Source organism: Canis lupus, chromosome 34 (genome assembly GCF_048164855.1).
Source record: "Canis lupus baileyi chromosome 34, mCanLup2.hap1, whole genome shotgun sequence".
In the NCBI taxonomy this organism is placed as follows: domain Eukaryota; kingdom Metazoa; phylum Chordata; class Mammalia; order Carnivora; family Canidae; genus Canis; species Canis lupus.
In genome coordinates this window covers 5,783,029-5,804,646 of record NC_132871.1, presented here as the reverse complement: position 1 = coordinate 5,804,646, position 21,618 = coordinate 5,783,029, and the positions used below count along the sequence as shown (strand labels likewise).

Below are 21,618 nucleotides of genomic sequence, written 5' to 3'. Positions count from 1 at the left end.
CGCAGGCTCGCAGAGGCCGGCCGGGCCCGGGGCGCGTCGGGCGGGGGCGGGGCCGGGGAAGGAGGCGGGGCTGGAGGGAGGGGCGCGTAGACGCTCAGAGGCCGGCCGGGCCCGCGGCGCGTTGGGGGGCGGGGCTGGGGGGCGGGGCCGGGACCCGGGGGCGGGGCTGGGGGCGGGGCCGGGGAGGGCGCGCAGATGCGCAGAGGCCGGCCGGGCCCGCGGCGGGTCGGGCGGGGGCGGGACCTGGGGGCGGGGCTGGGGGCGGGGCCGGGGAAGGGCGCGCAGAGGCGCAGAGGCCGGCCGGGCCCGCGGCGCGTCGGGCGGGGGCGGGACCGGGGGCGGGGCTTGGGGCGGGGCTTGGGGCGGGGCTTGGGGCGGGGCCCGGGGCTGGCCGGCGCCCGTCCTCCGCGGCGCCCGCCCGGGCCACTCGCGCTCCCGCGCCGCGCCGCGCCGGCTTGATGTGAAGCGCGGGCCGCCTGCCCCCTCCCTCCCCTTCCTCCCTCCCTCCCTCCCTCCCGCCCCCTCCGCCTCCGCCTGCGCCTCCGCCCCCGCCCCCGCCCCCTCCGCCCCCTCCCGCGCCCGCGGCCGCTCCCCGGGGCCCCCAGCCCGGCCGGGCGCTGACAGCAGGGGCGGGGGTCCCCGCGGCCGCCGCGTGTCTCGCAGGCTCGGGCCGGGGCGGCGGAGCGCGCGGCGCGGCCATGGACCGGCCTCTGGCGGCGTCGGCGGAGGCGGAGGAGGAACTGGAGTGGCAAGTGGCGAGCCGGCGGAGGAAGGCCTGGGCCAAGTGCCGCGGCTCCTGGCAGGCGTCGGAGACGGAGGACCTGTCGGCGGAGGCGACGACGCAGGAGGAGGACGAGGACGACGACGAGGACCTCCCGGGCGCGCAGCTGCGCGCGGCCGCCGGGAGAGGTGGGCGCGGGCGGGGGGCGCGGGGGCGGGGGCGGGCACGGCAGGGCCCCCCGGAAGGTCCTCCTGGGCGCCGGGGCCGGGGCCGCGGGACCCTCCGGACCTTGAAATGCGCGGCGGCTCGGGGCCCGGAGCCCCCCCGGGGACGCGCGCGCAGCCTCGCGGGGGGCGGGCAGGTGGACCCCGCGGGAGCCCCCGCGCCGGTAACCGGGTGTCCCCCGCTCTGCCCCGCAGGGAACGTGCCCAACGAGAAGATCGCGATATGGCTCAAGGACTGCCGGTGAGTCCCGGCTCGCGCCCCGCGCCCCGCGCCCCGCGCCCGGGGTCGTGCGGCCGCAGCCCGGTGGCCCCAGGGCCTTTGCGAGCGCGCAGCCGGAAGGCGAGCCGGCCGACGGTTTCCTCCTCCAGAAGATTAGAAATGCAAGTACTGTGGCCGCTGAGCGTCGGCGGCCGTGGTGACTTTCCAGTTGTTAGGACTTGAGCCCCGGTGCGTCAGGGGGTCGGAGACCCAAGGGATCACCAGGCCGTGGCCTTACTTACTATTCTCCTGCCTCCTCCTTATCCGAAAGGATTTTCACGTTTCACGCGGTTATTTTACTTTTGACATCTGTATATCCGGCGTGGAATGATTTCCCTTTCAAATGCGTCTTAGATGGATTTAATGATGAACACCCACTGCCGGGGCTTCAGTTTTATTTTTGTGCCTTAATTCTGTTTGGACAGCTGTAAAGCCAGCTAACTTTGTTCTTGGAGTTCAGTCCTTGGACATGCGATTGTCAGATGGCACTGGAATGCACGAAGGGAAGTGGGGCTTTGAAGGCATTCAGACGGCGTAAATCTGTTTAATTGCATGCTCTCTGGCAACTGGTACAAATCTTAGATGAAGTACGAGAGGATGTGAATCATATCGCAAGTAAATCATTCTGCAGTAAAAAAGAGCTCGTTTTATATTTTAATTTTTCCCCCAATTTATTTCCTACTTGTAAAATCTCATATGGAGAATGTTACTTTTTTTTTTAAATCAGTTAAGGTGTTTGCTTCTGCACGTAGTTGCCATCTCCTTTTGGGCTTTTCTTAATCTTTTTGTTCAAGTACCAGGGGTAGGGAAGTGGTGTGTGTGTGTTGGGGGGGGGGAGGAGTGATTTTTCCTATATGCCAGCTTATTTTTCTTCCTTAGACACAGATAAAATATTGGCCGCTACTCCATTAATGTCCTGTATTGATGAATCACCAGGATTTTTGAGTAATTTTCATGAATTACCAAGCACTCTTCACTACAGAACTCCTTAACCTATATTGGGGGTGTCATAGATTTCTTGAAATATGATGAAGTATACAGATCTTCTCTCTAAAGATGCACCAAAAATGGTGTTTAACGGCAAGAGAAAAATCACATGGTGTTTACTTTAGGATGTATAGGAATGAAGACAGTAAGTAAGTAGATCTTGAGAGATAAATGCAGTAGGCAAATGTTATTCATCAGATTTACCATCTCTGAAAATTCCAAAAGTTTTGTTGCTAATCTTGTGTAGGCAGATTACATAGTCTGCTGCTCCTTCCCTCATAGGTTTCCTTCTTGTTCCTTACAGTTGCACCTATTTTGTACAAAAGGGGTATTCATTTGTACCTGGGAATGCTAGAGCAAACAGTCTTGTAATGCTAGCTGTATTAATGCAGATTTGACTGCTAGGATATATGCAACTGTCGTTTATTTTATTTTATTTTTTTCCTCTAACAGTTTAGGATCCTTCTCAGAGTTGGGCACATACCTTCTTTGTAACATTATTTATCAATGTTCTAAAGCTGGCCTTTTTCCCTTGATACATTCTCATTTTTTTTTTTTCTTACTGCTGTCCATATCCTGAATAAAGATACCATTTGTCATTCCTTTAAGGGGAGGGGGTCTTTATTTTGATCTTTTTTTTTTTTTTTTTTTTTTTTTGACTAAGTGGAAATAAATTGCTTGAATTAGCATCTAAGAAAGGATAGTTTTTGAGAGAATTTGGAAGACAGCAGTTAGAAGAATGAGAAACTGGTTTCTGAAGGAGAATGGCAGTCATATTCTCTTTGCCATTTTCTTTTAGTGCACAGATCAGTAGAGACATCTGCAGAAGGAGTAATAACAGTGTTTTGTCCTAAGAAAGTAGCCATCCGGGAAGAAAAAGGACTTTATAAAGGCATAAATTTCAGTTTTATTAAAATATATGCAAAAACTCAGTTCACAGTTTTTATTGTCTTTATAGTAGTTGTGATTCTTTTACATTTCAAAAGCACTGATTTTCTAAGAACTGCCACTGCTTGTATACTTGCAGAAAGTTTTCACATTCAATTGCCATTTCAGTAATATTTTTCTGAGACTTTTTTTATGATCCGATCCCATATCTGATGTGAATTTGTAACAGGTATAAACTGTTACTGGTGGATGGTTCAAATCACAAAACAGAACTTTCAAAAGAAAACAAGTGTTTCTTCTTATCATTTACTTTTGAGAAAGAAATGAAAAACATTTTCACGTTAAAAGATTTCTAAGTTATCTGTGTTTGAACAGAAAGAATGTGAAAAAACTGTAGCAATGGCTGGTTCTTAAGGTTGATTCTCAAGCCGACTTTTTCGTTTTCAGAGTTAAATGAAGATACACGTATTTCATAGTTTAAAAACAGAAAAAAACCCCTCAAGCTTCTCCATTTAGACCGAAAAAGATATAGTAGTTGGGGTAAGGGAGGCACTGAGTGATGCTTTAAAATGCTGGTGGTAGGTTAACAAAAAAACTGTTGAGTCTTATTTCTAACTAGATTCTGACTGTCAAATTTTATTAAGGTAAAGATTTGTTTTCTTTTAACTCTGTTTCCTGTTTCTAGGGAAGGGATTGAGGGAAGCAGACATTTTCTTAATGTCTGCTGACATTCTCTTTTTCTGTTTTTGTAAAGAAAATGCTAATCCATATCACTTGTAATTACAATTCTTGCTCTTAATTGCTGGCAGATCAGACGTGTGATTAAACCATTCCTGGTGAACTGACTTGAAGATAGGTGTTTGCTTAGTAGGATATTACTTATGTAACATGCTTGCATTCCTTTTGTGTTTGGGGAGGAGAGTTAAACTGTGATTAGAAGCTTGCTTGGCTATGATCCTTTAAGTGTAAAGTTGTGCAGTGACAACTCTCCAGCAGCTTTTTAATACTAAGGTTTATATGTTTATGTGGTTTCAGTACCCCTTTGGGAGCCTCACTGGATGAGCAAAGCAGTAATACACTCAAGGGTAAGCGAAAGTCGCCTTTCTAAATTTGTTCTTTAGGAGGGCCCTACTTTATTTGTCCTCTGAGTGAAAGTATAACATATATAAATCATAAAAATGATGTTCATTTTATAAAATACGCCATTCTGAGAGAAAAGCCATAAGAAAGAAACCTTGTCATAAATCATAGAACAGTGAGTGAATAGCGCAAGCAAATTACTGAACCTTTCCACAATGTGAAACTCTTATTTTTATTGTCCAGTTAGATATTTTGAAGATTAATTAAATGTAGAAATATATGTAAACATAAGGAAAATACTAAGTGAACTGGATCAGCTTTAATATAGCATTTCTTTGCTTACATTAACTGAAATTGCCACACCTGAAATTTTACCACCTGTGGAAAACAGAATCCTAAGTTCAAAGTACAACAAGAATGTGCAGGTAGTGGCAAGGCATATAAAAAGCATTTATAGTATTAGAAAAATCTAGCTTGAGCTCCTGACTATTAAGGGAGGTAAAAGCAATGATTGCTCTGGGATCTGACTTTCCATGAAACTCCTGGGTAAGATGTGAGCTAAATGACTGTCTTCAAAGACAAAGTAAGTATAAAGTAGTCCTTATCGGGGCTTTTAACAACTTTACCTGGCTGCGGATCATGGTTTGTTTGTGACAAAGTAAAGCTTATACTTACTTTTTGAAATTATATAATGGGAATAATTTCTGAGTACATTCAGGTCTGAAAGACTTTATTGTGTCTTATTTTTTGCTTAGTCAATTTGCTTTAGGTTAAAACTATGATTTTATATAGAGGTTCAAAAGAACAGAACACCAGGATGAGTCAGTCTTCTAATGTTTCTTTCAGGTGTACTTGTGAGAAATGGAGGCAGTTTTGAAGATGATTTGTCATTGGGAGCTGAAGGTATATCTGTTTGGAAGAACTCTATTTTCATACAGGTTTAACATTTAAAAAAAAAAAAAAAAAGAGTTGAGTGCTTTCAGGTATTCATTCCTCAGAGCCAAAGTCAAAGGTCTTGAAAATGGCTCAGACACATTTTACAGAACGTTTTATATGTTAGTAATCTAGTCAGAGCTTGTAGGATACATGTAGAAATGACTCTGAAAACCATTGTGAAATGTCCATGTCTCTTCCTTGGACTTAATTGCTTAAAGGAACTGTTTGGGGGCAAACAATGGTCATGGAACTGAGGGAAGATTTGCCCGCCAGAAGGAAGGAAACTTAAATATTTATACATGGGAAGACTAAATTGAAGCTTATTTTTAGTGTGAGGTAGCCTTATGTCAGATTTACAGCTGCGGCTTATCTTTCTCTTTCATTCAAGTGTGTCCTGTCTTTCCCCCTTCCTCTTTTTCCAGATCTTTAGAACACTAAAGGACCCACACACACACACAAGAGTTATTAGAATTTAATTAGAAATCATTATGCTGATGTCTATTCCAGACTGCATTATTTTAAAAGTGTGTTGTGCCATGTTTAAATTTTCATAGATGTTATTATCTTTTCCAGTGGATTTACAGTAAATGTAGAATTGAATCGAATCGAATTGAATTTTTATTATTTTACTGGTATTGGAAGAATGGTAGCTGGGTTCTTAATGTGTGCTTTTTTATCAAAAAGAATTAAGAATTTTGTTAAATCATTTAAAATTATAAGTTGATGAATGGTGAATTTATCTGTTGAAGGGAGTATCCTTGATCTTTTGCTGTTTTAAATGTTTGTATGCTATTTAGAACCTCCTAACCTTTTAACTCTAGAATATGTGATTATATTAGGTTTTATTATTTCAGTTAATGTGTTTTCAAGGAATAAGCTCTGTAAAGAAGTTAAACTTACTGCTTCCCAATCAGTACAGTTGAGCATGTTGTCAACTCCTTACTAAAATGCATTTCAGTGTTACTGTAAATAGCACTTTTGATATCTGTCTTAATTTCACAATATGGATTTTTTTTTTTTAAGTCTTCTTTTTTGGAGCAGGTTTAGGTTTGCAGGAAAATTGAGGGGAAGGCATAGAGATTTTCCCTGTATTTCCTGCCTCCGTACTTACGTGGCCTCTTCCATCATCAATGTCCCCCACCGGACTGGTACATTTGTTACAATTGAGGAAACTGTAATGAGGCATCATAACTACCCAACCTTTACATTATAGTTCACTCGTGGTCATGTACATTCGTGGTTTACAGGAATGTATAATGACATGTATCTATCATTATGATATCCTAAGTATATTTTCTACTGCTCCAAAAATCATTTCTGTTTTGCCTGTTCATCCATATTGAATGGATTTGTTGGAAACCAGAACCTAAAAGGAAGTTCCACAGAAGAATGGAGATTCTATGTTGTTTTACTTACTAAAAATTATTTCAAGACTTTTTTTCATCCATTCAGCAAATAATTTATTGAATGCTATGTGTTAGGCACCTTTCTGAGTGGATATACAAAGAAACATAACAAATTGCCATTGACTTTCCAGATCAGAAGTGGAAAGAGAAATCTGGTACACTGAAATAAATACATTTATAATTATTTTCATTCTTTGTATTTGTCTATAAAAGTTAAATGGAGTCAATTTAACTCACTCTAAATTTACCTGTTTAAAACTTGTGATTCTAGGATAAAGTTAAAAAGCAATTTTTTTAAGAAAACTTATTTTGAAATGAGTAGAAATTTTCAAAGTAGAGGCATGAAAAATTGGTTGTAACTGGGATGAATTTTCAGCCTTTAAAAAACCATACTACAAATTTATGTATACACGTAAAAATGTTAAATCATGTTTTTGCTCTTAAGGTCTTCTTTAGTAACAGCTTTTAAACTTATTAATTAGGACCACATTTACTACAGGTGCTGTATATCTTCTTACTATTTATTTCTAATTGTTAAAGAAATTTAATTGGTTATTTACATGTCTTTTAAGCATTAGTGAAGGGAGTAGTTTTACGCTGCTAACAAACAAAACCACCTTTCTGAAGCTACTGGTTTGCACATATTGATCTGTATATTACTTTTAACGATGCAGATTTAATGAACCAAGAGAACGATTTGGGATATTAGACATTTAGCTGTAATATTTAGCTAATCTGTTTTTTTGATGACTATATATTACAGTTGTTACTGTCTTAACAGATCTGCCCTGCATTTATTCTTTTAGCCAACCACCTCCATGAAACGGATACTCAAATTGAAAACTGGTACGTAGCTGTGCTGTTTGTTCTTTTTTCAAAAATGAGAACATTTATGAAACTAAGGTTTTATATAATTTTGTTTATAGCAATAATATCTTGGCCAAAGAGAGAAGACTGCAGTTTCATCAGAAAGGGAGAAGTATGAATTCCACTGGATCAGGGAAAAGTAGTGGGACAGTTTCAAGGTAACTTATTCTGAAATTATACTACTGTTACATTGTGTTATAGATGACCTACTCTTACCACTTTTTCAGTCTTGGATTTGGCTTAATAATATGAAATCAAAAAGAATCCAAAAGGTTTCCTTCGTTGCTGTTTTTTTTAATTAAGACTAAATAAAAAGCTAAATAAAAAAATAATTTTTTTTTAATTAAGACTAAATAAAAAGCAGCGAATGTGTTTATAATGCTGCTGGAATTCCTGTCAGAATGAATATTTTGAGTGAGGCCTTTCATCGACTTAAAAGAGGAACTCCATAGTGGAATGACTTCTTCCAAAATTCTCCATTTTTTTTAGGGTCTTGAGTTACTCTGACATAAAAGTCAGAATAAACTTTACAATGTAAAGCTTGATATTTAAAGATAGCTTTATCTTCAACATATTAAATCAAAGTTATTCAAAATATATATTAAAATAGGCAAGTATGTCTACCTGTAGAACAGTTTAAATTGTTATCCAAATTATTGTATTGGAATCTGAGCATCTTCTCTGAAGCAAATTGAAATTTTCTTCAGCTCAAGTTTTATCTCTAACATTTTCCTCAGTGAATCTCTAAAGGTGGATTATTCCTGGTATGAGGAAGAAGAGATGAGAAAGCTTTAATTCCCAGTAGGATCACAACAAGAACTTACCTTTGAGTAACCCATTCTCTCCATACCTTACTCCTCCTACTTCCTGAGTGAAAGTAGTTAGAGAAAATTTGAATGTAAGCTCCTCCCTCCCTTTCTGAGTTCACCTTGTTACCTGTACAGCATCTTATAGTGCTGGCCAAAGGTAGCAGAAAAGCTCACGTTCTACAGGATGCCCTGTGCTACCAACTTCCTAATGTGTTTTCCCTTTTCATTTCTCTCCTAATCCATTTATTTCTTATTCTCCCTCAGCTGTCCTCTGTTTTAGCTGCTTTACTGGGACTCCTTTAAAATGACAAAGAAAATAAGGTGAGGAATCATTTAGGGAGTCTTGCTGAGTATCTGCTGAGGGACTAGCTCTTTTTACCAATATTAACAGATTGAAAGAATGGACTCTTTAAGAGTCATATATCACATTTAGTACACAGTGTATAAAGATGCTGAAGTAAATAGTGATGTTAAGAGCAGAAGCTCTTTTTTTATAATGTGATGTGAACTCTAAACTTATATCTTGATGTTTTTTCTTTCTTTTCTTTTTTTCTTTTTTTGTAGTGTTTCAGAATTGTTGGAACTTTATGAGGAAGATCCTGAAGAAATCCTTTATAATCTTGGATTTGGACGAGATGAACCAGATATTGCTTCTAAAATTCCCTCCAGATTTTTTAACTCATCATCATTTGCTAGAGGGATAGATATTAAAGTATTTTTGAGTGCTCAGATGCAACGGATGGAAGTAGAAAACCCAAATTATGCTTTAACAAGTAAGGTTTTTAAATATTAGCATCCACAGTGAGATGTTCTTATTTTTTTGAAGCCTTACTAATTTTTAGGAATAGTACTAGCAACTTAATTATTGAGGTTAACACAGTAGCCATTTTACTGATTCTGAATTTTTTATTTATAGAAGCTAACTTTCCCCTCCTCATCCTTGACTTTAGTGTTACTATAACTGACATGCAGAACCTTGTACTTAAGTTTATCTCCAGATTGCTGATGTTCAAAAAGGAAAGAGGGGGTGGCTTGTTACTATTAAAGTCAGTCAGTTTTAGGTGCTTTTCTGTAAATTTATAATAGCATGGCTAACTTGATAATTTTTATTTATATCTTATTTTTCTCTGTTGAACAAGAGTTCCAAAAATGGGGTCTTTAGGTGGTCCTTTGAGCAGCTTTAAGAATCTATAAATCTAACAACCCTTCTTCTCCCTCCTGACCCCCCTCACAATTACGTATAAAATAGAGACTTCAGTGCATTTTCTTGGGAGAACATCTGCAAGAGTTTTAATGGAGTCAAAGGCATAAAAATAGAATCAGAACTGTAGATCAATAGCTAGTCCTTTCTGTTTTATTCAGTGTTGTCCTGCTTTGTGCTTCTTTCTGGTTTTAAATCATAAAACAAATTCTTAAATAAATTCTTAAAACATAAATTCTAGTGCTTAGAATGAAAAATCTTTCTCCCTCTCCCCGGTAAATACAGGGAACTTTTTTAAACATTGGATAAAGAAAAAGGTTCTGGTTTTGTGATCTTTGTGATCTAAGTTCAGTTTACTGGAATTCTGAAAAATAGTGATTTGTTTAATATGTGTATACATATGTAGACAGATCGATATAAAATTAATGTAATTTCCTTTTTTGTAGGCCGTTTTCGTCAAATTGAAGTGCTTACTACTGTGGCCAATGCATTTTCTTCTTTATATTCTCAAGTCTCTGGAACTCCCCTCCAGAGAATCGGAAGTATGTCCTCAGTGACTTCCAACAAGGAAACAGACTCACCTCCGCCTTTAACCCGAAGTAACACTGCAAACCGTTTAATGAAAACACTATCAAAACTAAATTTATGCGTTGATAAAACAGAGAGAGGAGAAGGTAGTTCTCCTTCCTCAGCAATTGAAAAAGGAAAGATTCCAAATGTTTCAGTGATGGAAGAAAGCGGCAGTAAAAATGATCAAAAGTCTCAAAAAATTGTAAAGAAGAAAGACTCCTCTTCTATGTTGGCTACAGTTAAAGAAGAAGTATCAGGGAGTTCAGCAACTGTTATGGAGAGTGCTGGACTTTGTGATGAAGCAAATAGTGATTTTAACCAAAAAACTGAAAGTGAGCAAAGTAAAGAAACTCAAAATCATGAGATGAAACTGGGTGAGGAATCTGGTATTCTAGAATCTGATTTAGGTAACGATTTTAACACTCCTAGTCACAGTGAGCCAGAAAACGGCAATGTGATGAAAAGTATCCATGTGTCCACACCTGAAAAAGAGCCGTGTGCACCGCTGACAATCCCATCCATAAGAAATATAATGGCGCAGCAGAAGGACTCCTTCGAAATGGAAGAGGTAGGTAAAATATTACTGAGACCTGTTTCAAATAAGGATTCAGGAAAAAAAATGCCAACAAATATAAAGTGAAAGATGGCTAGTAGATTTATACTAGAAGAAAATCCAAATTTTGACTTTTCAAGTTTTAGTTCTGTGTTTCACAAACCAAGAATTGGTCACAGGACTATGCATTGCCAGGGTAACGTGACAATTAGTTCTTCTCTAGATCCTCTGTTGTTCACTGCTGATACTTGAATTTTAACCCCTTCCTTTCTCAGTTTAAGATTTTGATACCCTGAGAATGCCCTGAGAAGAGTATATTTAAATTAAAATCAATGTTGCATAATAGTTAAAAACACAGGCTCTGAAATCAAACAGAAGTTTGGGTTCTTTCTTTCTTTCTTTCTTTCTTTCTTTCTTTCTTTCTTTCTTTCTTTCTTTCTTTCTTTCTTTTTTAAAGATTTTACTTATTAGAGAGCATGTGAGAGCCAGTGAGCACAGATGGGGGAGGGGCAGAGGGAGCAGCAGACTCCCCGCTGGGCAGGGAGCCTGATGGGGACCAGGACCCTGGGGTCAGGACCTGAGCCAAAGGCAGACCCTTAACCAACTGAGCCACCCAGACACCCAATTTGAGTTCTTTCTTTTGCCACTAAATGCTATGTGCCTTTGTGCAAACTTTTCTCAAAGTATCTTAGTGGAAAGGATAAGCTAAATGTGAATAAGGTTTTGGGAAGGATAGGTTTTGGCAAGAGACTGGAAGGAACCTGAAGATATTATGTATCTGAAGGGGAGGCTATGGAGCCTCAAGGAAGAAGGTTTGAAACACCCCCAAATATGATTTCTGCAAGCCCAGAAAACCAACGTTTGGTTACTTTTTATTTCTACTTCTAGGAGAGATATTCCTTCATTTACATAAATGTCAAATTGGGTGACATAAAGAGACTCTTTTCGATGAGGTCAACTAAAACGACTTTTGAATGGCCAGAGCTGATACTAGGATTGGCACTGTATAGTTTGAGACAGGAAACTGAAGTTTATCAAGCGCCTACCTTGTGGCAGGCACTGTACCAGGCCCTTGAAGTACTTTTCTCTTTAAGTCTGTGAGGCAGGCAGTGCTGGTCTTATTTTACGCATGAGGAAACTGAGGCATACGTATACCGCTGAAGAGTTGTGTCTCTAAGTTGCATAATGTGCAATTTTCTTTTTAAAATTTATTACAGAATAGTGTTAGTAGTATAGTAATAACTTCCAAGGATTTTAGAATCACAGGCCACTATTTTAGGGAATTGGAAAATGGGATAATTGATTCTGCCCATAAATGTCCTTCTGGGGAGTATGTATCTCTCACATTACTGAAGATGTTTCATTTATTACAAAACTTCTATTGCTGATATATTTACCTTTTTTTGTGGTCTTTGAATTTATCTTTTAGCACTTTAATTCTAACTAAAAAGTGAAATTAAAAGGGAGAGGAACAGGCCTTTGAAATAGTTTACATTATTTTTAAGCTTCTATTTCTCTTATTTCTTTGTGTATTCTTTATATTTTTCTTATTTAATTCCTAATATCATAAGATGACTACTTCATAAATTAAAGCCTCATTTGTCCTATTTTACTATTTGATTCCTTTACTTTGTTTTGGTCTGAACTTGTCCTACCATTAATAATCAACGTGTAAATTCTTGCCTTTCATTAGAGCCCCTCTTCTTTGACAGTCAGATATGACAGTTGGTTTCCTTGTTTTAATTTAATAGCAGAGTATGAAAATTCAAACAAATTCTGAGATATTTGCCAATCTGATACTGGTGACTCCAATGAGAAGGCACTCTTATATGTTGCTTTTTAATTCCTAGAGTTCCTAAATTTTAAACTGTGTGTGTGTGTATGATTATATTTATTTAACAGAGAGAGAGGGAGAGAGAGAGAGAGAGAGAGAGAGCGTGCGCGCATGCACAAGCAGGGGGAGCAGCAGGCAGAGGGAGAGGGAGCAGCAGCCTCCCCACAGAGCAGGGAGCAGACAGGGCCTTGGGATCAAGACCTGAGCCAAAGGCAGACGATTAACCAATGGAGCCACCCGTGCGCCCCTTAAACTATATATATTTTAGATTATTGCTATCATGCACAAAAGACCTTTAAAACATTTGTAAAGTACTAGATAGATGTGCTTTGGTGGCAAGTTAACATTTAGTTAACATTTAATGATTTAATGTGTGTGGGTTTTTTTTGTTTTTTTTTTTTTTTTTTTGCTCCCTCTGCTGGCAAAAGCAATTAATGAAGAAAGTAATGCCACATGTAAGTGAACTTTTTTTTTTTTAAGTACAAAATTACATGCATTGGTGGTTGAAGGATAATAGAACATTTTTGTTTTCAAAAAAAAACATATATGGATATGGTCAACAATAGCTGCACTGTAAATATGGGGAATTTTAAGGATAATGAATCTTATTCTTCAGATGTATTTAAAACATGGATAGAAACCTAGAACTGTGTTTTTATCCTTTTGGGAACTTTAAAGAGAGCTTGTAGAACAATGGATAAAGAAAGGAAATAATGTGTTTCTTTAATTTCCTCTTCTCCCAAGTGTGACTTGAATTATATTGACAAATGAAGAGAACAATCTTACTGAAGCAAACTTTTAGATCCCATTCAAAGTAGGTTGTTGCTGTTTTTCTTTTAGACTTCTTTCCCTTGAGGTTTGATTCCTATTGGGAACTTTCTTCCTGTAAAAAGAGAACATAAATGTAAGTTGGAGGACACTCCCTTTCTCTCCCAGTAAACCAGTTCTCAGACAGATGAACTGAATGCCAGCTGCTTTGGGGAAGCTAGGTAGGAGAAAATGTTGCAGACCTGACTCTGTGCAGGAAGCTGGCTAATCCCTCTGAGGCAAAGGTAAGCTCTGACCCTCACCAGGAGCCAGGAGAGGAAATAGTTAAACATAAGGGGAGTCTAATAGATGACAAGACTGACTCAGGCCTTGGAGAGTGAGTGTGACTATTCTGCACATTAAGAAAAATGAATAAAAGGCCAGAGAGTATTTTCAACTAAAAGTCAGTGTGCCTTATAAAAAAAGTTTTATAGACTATTTAAAATGTTCCAGTATGTCTGAAAGTTGTAAAACTCTACTCTTGAGTTTTTCTAATTCTTAATGACCGTCTTAGATACTTCTTGTCTTCTTCTCAGAATGGCTTGCTTTTACTAAATACAGGATGGTAACAGTCTAGAGCCGTGGATTTGTAGTATGAAGGATGTACGGTTAAACCAAAATGATCCTACTCAGTAAGCAGTTGTTCATCTTTGAGGCGTCAAGGAAAAATTCCTCATACTTAAATGTTAGAGGAAGGAGACCTCTTAGCTGTGTATTTCTGTAAAGGGGTTGCTCTGTGGCTTACTCTACAAAGGAGTTTATATTCAAATAGAGGCATTACTGGAAGTGTACATAATTTTTTAAGCTACTGAAGTCTTAGTGTTTCTAAATCTGTGTCTACACTGATTGTTTATTTAACTACTATTTCTCCTTATTTTTAGTCATTGAGTTTCAGAATTTTTTTTTGTTTTATTTATTTGCCTGAGTTAAAATAATCTGAAATCATTCAGACACTTGACACATAGTTAAATTCTTCCTTTGGCCTTTCAAATTTGACTGTGTTTTGAAGACAAGCCCTGTGTCTTAGAATAGAATGCAGTAGGGTCCGAACACATGATACATGCGTGCACCCACGACTGCTAGTTTGAAGTCCAGTTAGCCACTAAATTTTATTTGACATTTATCTAAAAGGCTTAAACTAACTTTTGTTACAAGCATTAACCTGACAGTAGAAAGCAAACCTTGTAAGTAAAACCTGATTTTTTTTAATAAATATTTGCAACAAATATAGAATGATAAACTAGCACAGAAAGAGATCTTTGAATTCTTACTCCAGTTTCCTCCTTTTACAGAGGAGGAAGCATTTTTCCTCCTCCAACATTTGCTATTACTTGACAGCAATGGTTCTCTATCATGTGTCGAGGGATGTAATGTTCCCTTTGGTACCCCTGCCTTACTCGGGGGAGTGCTAAGGGGATGTCAGTGTAGGGAGTCCCTACATGGTAGCAAGGAGAGATCTGTTGTAAACTCTTACCACTTTACTGTTGCAAAATATTTGATCATCCAAAGGACTTGTGAAGTAGGAGTTTGAGTATTTATTTTTCAGTTTGAAAAACTGACATGATTGTCATAGATAAATCTGATAACTGTCTGAAGCCATTTAGGCCAGTAAGTGGCATGAATAAAGCTTGAATTCAGGTCTTTGCACAAACTTGCTACTTTTGACTACACCATAGCTCTTGGTAAAGGTCAGACGTGCTGATAGTGTCAGACTTTGGACGAGAACTCAAGTCGTCTGGTACACAGCCCCATGCTACTTTGTGAGAAAAATAATGCTTTCATTTGAATTTTTTGAGGTCTCATTAAAAATCAGAATTTCTGAAGCTCCGGGATCCCTGGGTGGCACAGCGGTTTAGCGCCTGCCTTTGGCCCAGGGCGCGATCCTGGAGACCCAGGATCGAATCCCACGTCGGGCTCCTGGTGCATGGAGCCTGCTTCTCCCTCTGCCTGTGTCTCTGCCTCTCTCTCTCTCACTGTGTGCCTATCATAAGTAAATAAAAATTAAAAAAAAAAAAAATTTCTGAAGCTCCACTTTTGATTTTCTTTTCTTTTTTTTTAACTGTCCATATGTCTTTAAACCTTAAAGGAAGAATTGAGTTAGAACATTCATGTATTGCTGCTCTATGGAACACAGCACAATAGTGTTGTGCCCGGAAGATATATTTTAGGATAAATGCGGCACATGTTAAAAAAAAAAAAACACCACCAAAGTAGGTGCCTGCTGTGGCAGCAGGACATTGATTCAAAAAGATACAGTTTTAATAAGTGTTTTGTTAAAACATTTTTTTTTAATGAAATAAATACAGGGTTACCCTAAAGCTATTTTCATACAGTTTTAAATCTCAAAGCACTAAGACCCAAGTGATTTTATCATTTTGGTTTAGGGTGGGGTTTTGTAATTCTTGTTATGAAAAGTTTCAGACTTACCCAGAGATCAAAGAAAATTGTATACTGAACACTCATTTTCCGTTACTCAATTCAGTTATCAATATCTAGCTGTAGTTAATTTAATGAAAGTCAATCTGTAGCAAATGACAAGCACACCACTGAGGACTTGAAGTCCCAAGTTTTATTTGCTTCATAATTTTCTGTGCTGTACTCCATCTCGAATTTGACTGCTTTCCTTTGCACAACTGTGAGCAGCAATAACACATTCTAAGCTATGAAATTTAATTGTTATCACCAGCTTATGTTCTGTGTTCAACAAGTGGTTAATGATTTTACTAAGTGGGAAGAAGAATCTTGATGTTAGTAGTTTTATTAGTAAAATATGATCCTCTCAGCTTTTTTATAAAGGGCCCCCTTTTCTTTAAATTAACTACAGAGTTTGTAGTTTTTGTAGTTTTTTGTTTTGTTTTGCCATAGAGTTACATATTGAAAGATAGTATATTAAAAATACTTATTCGTTAAGGTCATATTTTGCGTCTATTATAAATCTAAGGAATAGAATATATGATTATTCTACATTTAAAAATATGAGAGAGTATAGTTTGGTGTATCATACTGTCCTGCCTAAGCTGAGATTCCTAGAATATAATTAAAGAGGCATTTGGATTTCTGTTATACTTCTTTGGTCTGTTTGATATTTACTTTAACAGAAAACTCTTTGAAGTATGGTAGGCCTGACTAATAATAGACCTTTTGTTGAATATAAAAAGAAAATGCATTTTGTTTCCTTGCACACATAACAATGGTTTTCCTGTTGAACTTATGTTTGCTTCTTTGAAGAATATATGTATATATATAATTTTTTAGTAATAACAGAGGTTAGAAACTATTTTATATAATAATTTATAGGTGATAATTTTGTTTTTAAAGATTTTATTTATTTATGAGAGAGAGAGAGAGAGAGAGAGAGAGGGGCAGAGACACAGGCAGGAGGAGAAGCAGGCTCCATGCAGGGAGCCTGATGTGGGACCCGATCCCGAACCCAGGACTCCAGGATTATACCCTAGGCCGAAGGTGGTGCTAAACCGCTGAGCCACCCGGGCTGCCCTATAGGTGATGATTTTAAATGACCAGTGTGTTTTGGTTCTCAAAGGATTCATAAACCTTGGATTTGTGGAACTGTGTAGAACAAAGATCCCACAAATCAAAGCAGTTTTTAAATTTCATAATAGTATCTTTAACCTTTGAGATTTTTTTTTTCTTGTTTGTCATTCCCTTCTTATTCCTATAGAATATTTCTTATTCTTGGGTGGATTCCTACCTCAAAACTACCAGGGTTCTACCTAAAACCTGTTTTGTTAATTGCTTTCTCATTTGTTCAAGGTTGAAAGCCCTCTTTGGCTAGTTTGCCTATTTCACTAGGATGCTATTTGTTATTTTAAGTACTAATCACTACTGACCTAGTAGTGTTAGGAATTAATGTCTCTCCCTCCTCCTTAAGTGTTTAATCTCAATATAGACTTAGTTATGTTAGAGTATTTGGGGAATGGGATGGGTATGGTAAATAAAGAATCTGAAAATTCCTACATTATGCACTTGTGTAGGTGGGGGGAAATATCATTAAAAAACTTTTTTGGGTTCAATAACTTCTCTGAATATAGTTTTCAGAAGGATTTATGGTTAAGATCTTTCAACATTTAGTTCTGTGATGAAACATGATTTTCTGTTTACAACTTGCAAGTTATATCTTAAAAGACCACTTACATTAGAACAAAGCAGTCTTCATACAAGCGTGGTTTTTGAGACACTCAAAATTTGTGAGATTTTATAAAATTTTGTATTGGGAGCATGATAGCAATTTTTTTAAAGATGTAAGACTTGTAGTTACCTTAACTGTGTGTCAGTCACGATCTGTTGCAAAGTCAGCATTTATCTGGAGATTGGCCTTACACTTTGAATTTTAACATTTACAAAACTTATTCTTCAGGATTTATTTTTCGTTTAATACCAACTTTTTTTAATGAAGTGGTTTATACACTTAGTCACTTTTCATTGCCTGCTACGAACTTGCAGTCCCATCTTTAACTGGAAAATAGGTCATAAAATTAAAATGTGGGATGCTCTCATGATTTCAAGATAAGATGTTTTGCATTTTTTAAATAAAAAGCTTTAGTACCCTTTTAGTTATGTTGAGTGGTTTAATAAATAATTATGAAGTGGTATTCTTCTTTGCCATAGATTTATCAAGTTCTTACTACTTAAAACTTTTTTAGGTTCAAAGTACAGAGGGAGAAGCTCCTCACGTTCCAGCGGCATACCAGCTAGGTCTTACCAAGTCAAAAAGAGGTGAGTAGACTAATACCTACTAGTTCCCAAGCACCTTACCAAAGTGTCATCAATGGATTTGGGTTTATCTATCAGTATTTGAGCACCTATAACTGTAAAAGAAGGTTAAGTACACAGGTATGCATGTTTCATTATACTTTGGTGATAGAATTTTTTATACTCTCTTGAAGACTTTTGTGTTCATAAAGTAATTTTAGCTTGCTTATCCTGAAATGCAGTTCTTTGTACTCTTAATTACTTTTCAACTCTGCATAAGAGCCAAATGGGAAGTGATAGAGCCACACATTGAGGCCTACTTTTTACATGGTGATGATTGAGATACATACTTGTGGGTTTTTTTTTAAGATTTTATTTAGGGGGCACCTGGGTGGCTCAGTCAGTAGAGCATTTGCCTTGAGCTCAGGTCTTGATCTCAGGGACTTGGGATCGAGCCCCATGTTTGGCTTCCTGCCCTGCAGGGATTCTGCTTGTTCCTCTACCCCTGCCTCCCTACTCTGCTGTCTCTCTCTCAAATAAATAACATTTTTTTAAAAAAGATTTTATTTAGTTATTGGGAGTGCATGTGCAAGTGAGGTGAGGAGGGGATGAGGGGGAGAACGAGAACATTCAGCAGGCTCCACGCCTAGGGCAGAACCTGAGGCAGGGCTCGATCTCAGGACCCCGAGATCATGATCTGAGCTGAAATCAAGAGTCAGGCACTTAACCAACTGAGCCACCCAGGGGCCTCAAAATACACACTTGTCTTATTCACGTTTGCTTTTCATTAATTAAACATGGCTCCTAAGTATATACATGCATATGCCTCTAGCAAAGATACCCATCTCTCAGTAATGGTTAAAGCTAGTTAAGTTAAATTCAAACTGTGGATCAAAGGTGAGTGGCTGTAGATAACTGTTCTTTTCTTGAGTTATTAATTATTGACCAAAGAACCTTCGAATCCATTTCTTTCACTTTTAATTTGCAACAAGAAAAGCATGTCTGATGTTTAAAATCCCAAAGCTTTTGAGATTTAGAGAAAAGGAGAGAGGAAGTAAAGATGTTAAAGTGACCACTGAAGGTAGGATGGTTTATTTTTAAAGCTTTACACATGCTGAACCACCCTGGTTTTTTTTAAACAAAGATTCATATGTATGTTCCTAGAATAGGAAATTGCATGTTTGTTCTCTTTTGATCTCTGAAATGACTTCATAAGAGACAATTTGCATATAATTTTTCTTTTATTGCATCGTGGTGCTAAGAAACAAGTCCGCTTTCACTAGGTCACTATAGTTCTGGTCAGACAGAAAAAGAACTTTCCTATTTAATTTTCTTCCCCTTTTAAAGTCCATAAATATTTGTGTGTGTTTCTGAGTTATCAGGCAGGGTTCCCAGACATTAAGAAATTTTTCCTTTAGATAGGTTGACATGGGATACATTGGAAAAAGCATCTTACCCTGTGTAAAAAAAGGGGCGGGGGATTTAAAACAATGCATAAGTATCTTAAGGTCTTTCAAGAGCAAGCTCTCTGTGGTAGAAAAGACAAAATGTGGTTTTGTATTTACATCTGAGTTTCTTCCTCTTACCAATAAGATGTCTCTTATTTCTGGTGGCATAAGTAAAAAAAAAAAAAAAAAAAAAAAAAATTAAAGATTTTACCCATCTATTCATGAGGGACCCAGAGAGAGATAGGCAGAGACACAGGCAGAGGGAGAAGCAGGCTCCATGCAGGGAGCCTGATGTGGGACTTGATCCAGGACCCCGGGATCTTGCCCCAAACCAAAGGCAGACGCTCAATCACTGAGTCACCCAGGTGCCCCATAAGTAAAAATGTTAACATTTTTATGAATAACACTTTTTTTTTCACTTTTTAAAAATTAACAGTAAAATGGTTTTGTATGTGCATGAGAGGGTATTTTCATCATTTTTGAACATAGCCTATCAAATTCTGATAATGTGATATGAAAGTATCTTAGTTAACTATAATTACAGAATTAGAATCACTGGTAAGATATTCATTTTACAGGTTTAGTAAAAAATGCATATAATACATTTATAGAAATACTTTGCACTTTAGTAATAGGACTTTTGAAGTTACAGTGATCTTAGTCTCATATCCAGTCCTACAATTTAATACTGAAGCCTGCGGGCACCTGAGTGGCTCAGTTGGTTAAAGCATCCATCTCTGGATTTTGGCTCAGGTCACGATCTCTCAGGATGGTGAGACTGAGCCTCATATCGGGCTCTGTGCTAGGTGTGGAGTCTGCTTAAGATTCTCTCTCCCTCTCCCTCTGCTCCTCTCTCCACCCCTTGACCCCTGCTCTCTCTGTCCCTCTTAAAAAACATACTGAAGCCTAGAGAGGTTTAGTGACTCAGCTTTTGTCTACTAACATTCAGTAAACTATATTGAGAGCAAACATTTTCCTTATTATAGAAGATGTATAAATTTCCTTTAGTCTCATAGCGTATACAGGTGTTCTGTTTGTTTCTTCACGATATTGGATAAATACAAATTCTAGGTTTTGTTTTGTTCTCACTTTAATGTTTTGCTCTAACTTCCTGGTTTTTTGTTTTTTGTTTTTTTTTTACTTAAAAAATTTTTTTTTAAATTTTACTTATTTGAGAGACGGAGATAAGAGAACACAGGCAGTGGGAGGGGGTGAGGGAGAGAGAAGCAGGCTGAACAGGGAAACCGAATTGGGGCTCCATCTCAGGATCCCGGAATCATGACCTGAGCCAAAGGCAGACACTTAACTGACTGAGCCCCCCAGGCGCCCCAACTTCCTCGTTTTTAATTAGAAATAATGTTATATCTCTTCAGCTAGGTCAGAGATCTAATTGTTTTTAATCCCAGCTTTTTCTGCAGAGAACTATTTTTTTTTGCTAAATGCCCGACTAAACATGATTGTGACTTACACTTTACAGAATACAGTTTTGCTTATACCCTATTTAGTTCCCGAAGTAACCCTGTGAGAAAGAAGAATTATTCTGTTTTGTGGAGAAGAGAAGTTACTGATTATTGTGATAAAGTAGGAACTTGAACCCAGGCCCCCTTGATCTTTCCACTGCCCCACACCTGCCCTGAAGCCTGAGTAGTCAACGATCTGTATGAACTCAAGGCCACGTATGGAGGTGAACTCAGCAGAGACTGGCCTCCACCGCAGATAAAACAGATCTCAGCAGAGAGGACGTGAGCGGAGCTGGTCACTCTGGCTCCCCCAGGCTCTCCAGCAGTTGCCCTTTGCCCAACCACATAGGCAGTTTCACTTCTAAATCCTTTAAGTGACTGTTTAATTTTATTGTTGCTTTAAGAAGAAAGTTATCATTGATTCATTCAGCAAACATTTTTTATTGTTCTAGGTACTGGGATACAAAATAGAATAAATTAGGTTTCTGTTTTCAGGAGACTGATAGTCTAAAAAAAAAAGGACATGCAAACACATAATTATGGTGATAACTGCTCTGATGTAAGATGTTAATCATCTTCTCAGCTGATATAATGCATAATTAGTACCCATGGCTAACAGCTTACTCCAGTTCAGTTTCACAATTGTCCCAGTTTACCTAGAGTTATCAAAGATGTGGATCAATTTCTTTTCTCATTATGCAGTTTTGTTAACTTCAAAAGAATGTTACAGAATTATTCTAAATTTTAATGAGAAGAAATTATGCCATTCTGTGATGCTCTACATTTAGAACCCGAGGCTGCAGTGGGATCTTTTTCAAAATCAAGTGAATTTTAATTGATTTGGGATTTTATTCAAAC

At 38.6% G+C, this 21,618-nt stretch overlaps 1 protein-coding gene and 1 long non-coding RNA gene across 12 annotated transcripts in view; one reads left to right on the top strand and one right to left on the bottom strand.

Annotated features, from left to right (window-relative positions):
• The window catches only part of ITPRID2 (ITPR interacting domain containing 2), a 110,741-nt gene that overhangs the window by 71,669 nt on the left and 17,454 nt on the right, over window positions 1-21,618 (top strand). For 3 of the 7 annotated variants that reach the window (XM_072811046.1, XM_072811045.1, XM_072811043.1), the window contains exons 4-12: window positions 664-909; window positions 1,141-1,186; window positions 4,115-4,164; window positions 5,006-5,062; window positions 7,308-7,347; window positions 7,428-7,526; window positions 8,742-8,950; window positions 9,825-10,516; window positions 17,804-17,876. In XM_072811046.1, the coding sequence (XP_072667147.1) occupies window positions 699-909; window positions 1,141-1,186; window positions 4,115-4,164; window positions 5,006-5,062; window positions 7,308-7,347; window positions 7,428-7,526; window positions 8,742-8,950; window positions 9,825-10,516; window positions 17,804-17,876 (1,477 nt within the window). In that variant the 5' untranslated portion in view covers window positions 664-698. Of the gene's footprint in view, window positions 1-648; window positions 910-1,140; window positions 1,187-1,375; window positions 1,394-4,114; window positions 4,165-5,005; window positions 5,063-7,307; window positions 7,348-7,427; window positions 7,527-8,441; window positions 8,499-8,741; window positions 8,951-9,824; window positions 10,517-17,803; window positions 17,877-21,618 lie in introns of those variants that run through there. The other 4 variants (XM_072811044.1, XM_072811048.1, XM_072811047.1 and 1 more) reach the window with 4 other exon arrangements.
• The window catches only part of LOC140624297 (uncharacterized), a 130,673-nt gene continuing 116,706 nt past the window's right edge, over window positions 7,652-21,618 (bottom strand). For 3 of the 5 annotated variants that reach the window (XR_012023780.1, XR_012023778.1, XR_012023781.1), the window contains one exon: window positions 12,796-13,218. This is a non-coding gene — a long non-coding RNA (uncharacterized lncRNA). Of the gene's footprint in view, window positions 8,130-12,795; window positions 13,219-21,618 lie in introns of those variants that run through there. The other 2 variants (XR_012023779.1, XR_012023782.1) reach the window with 1 other exon arrangement.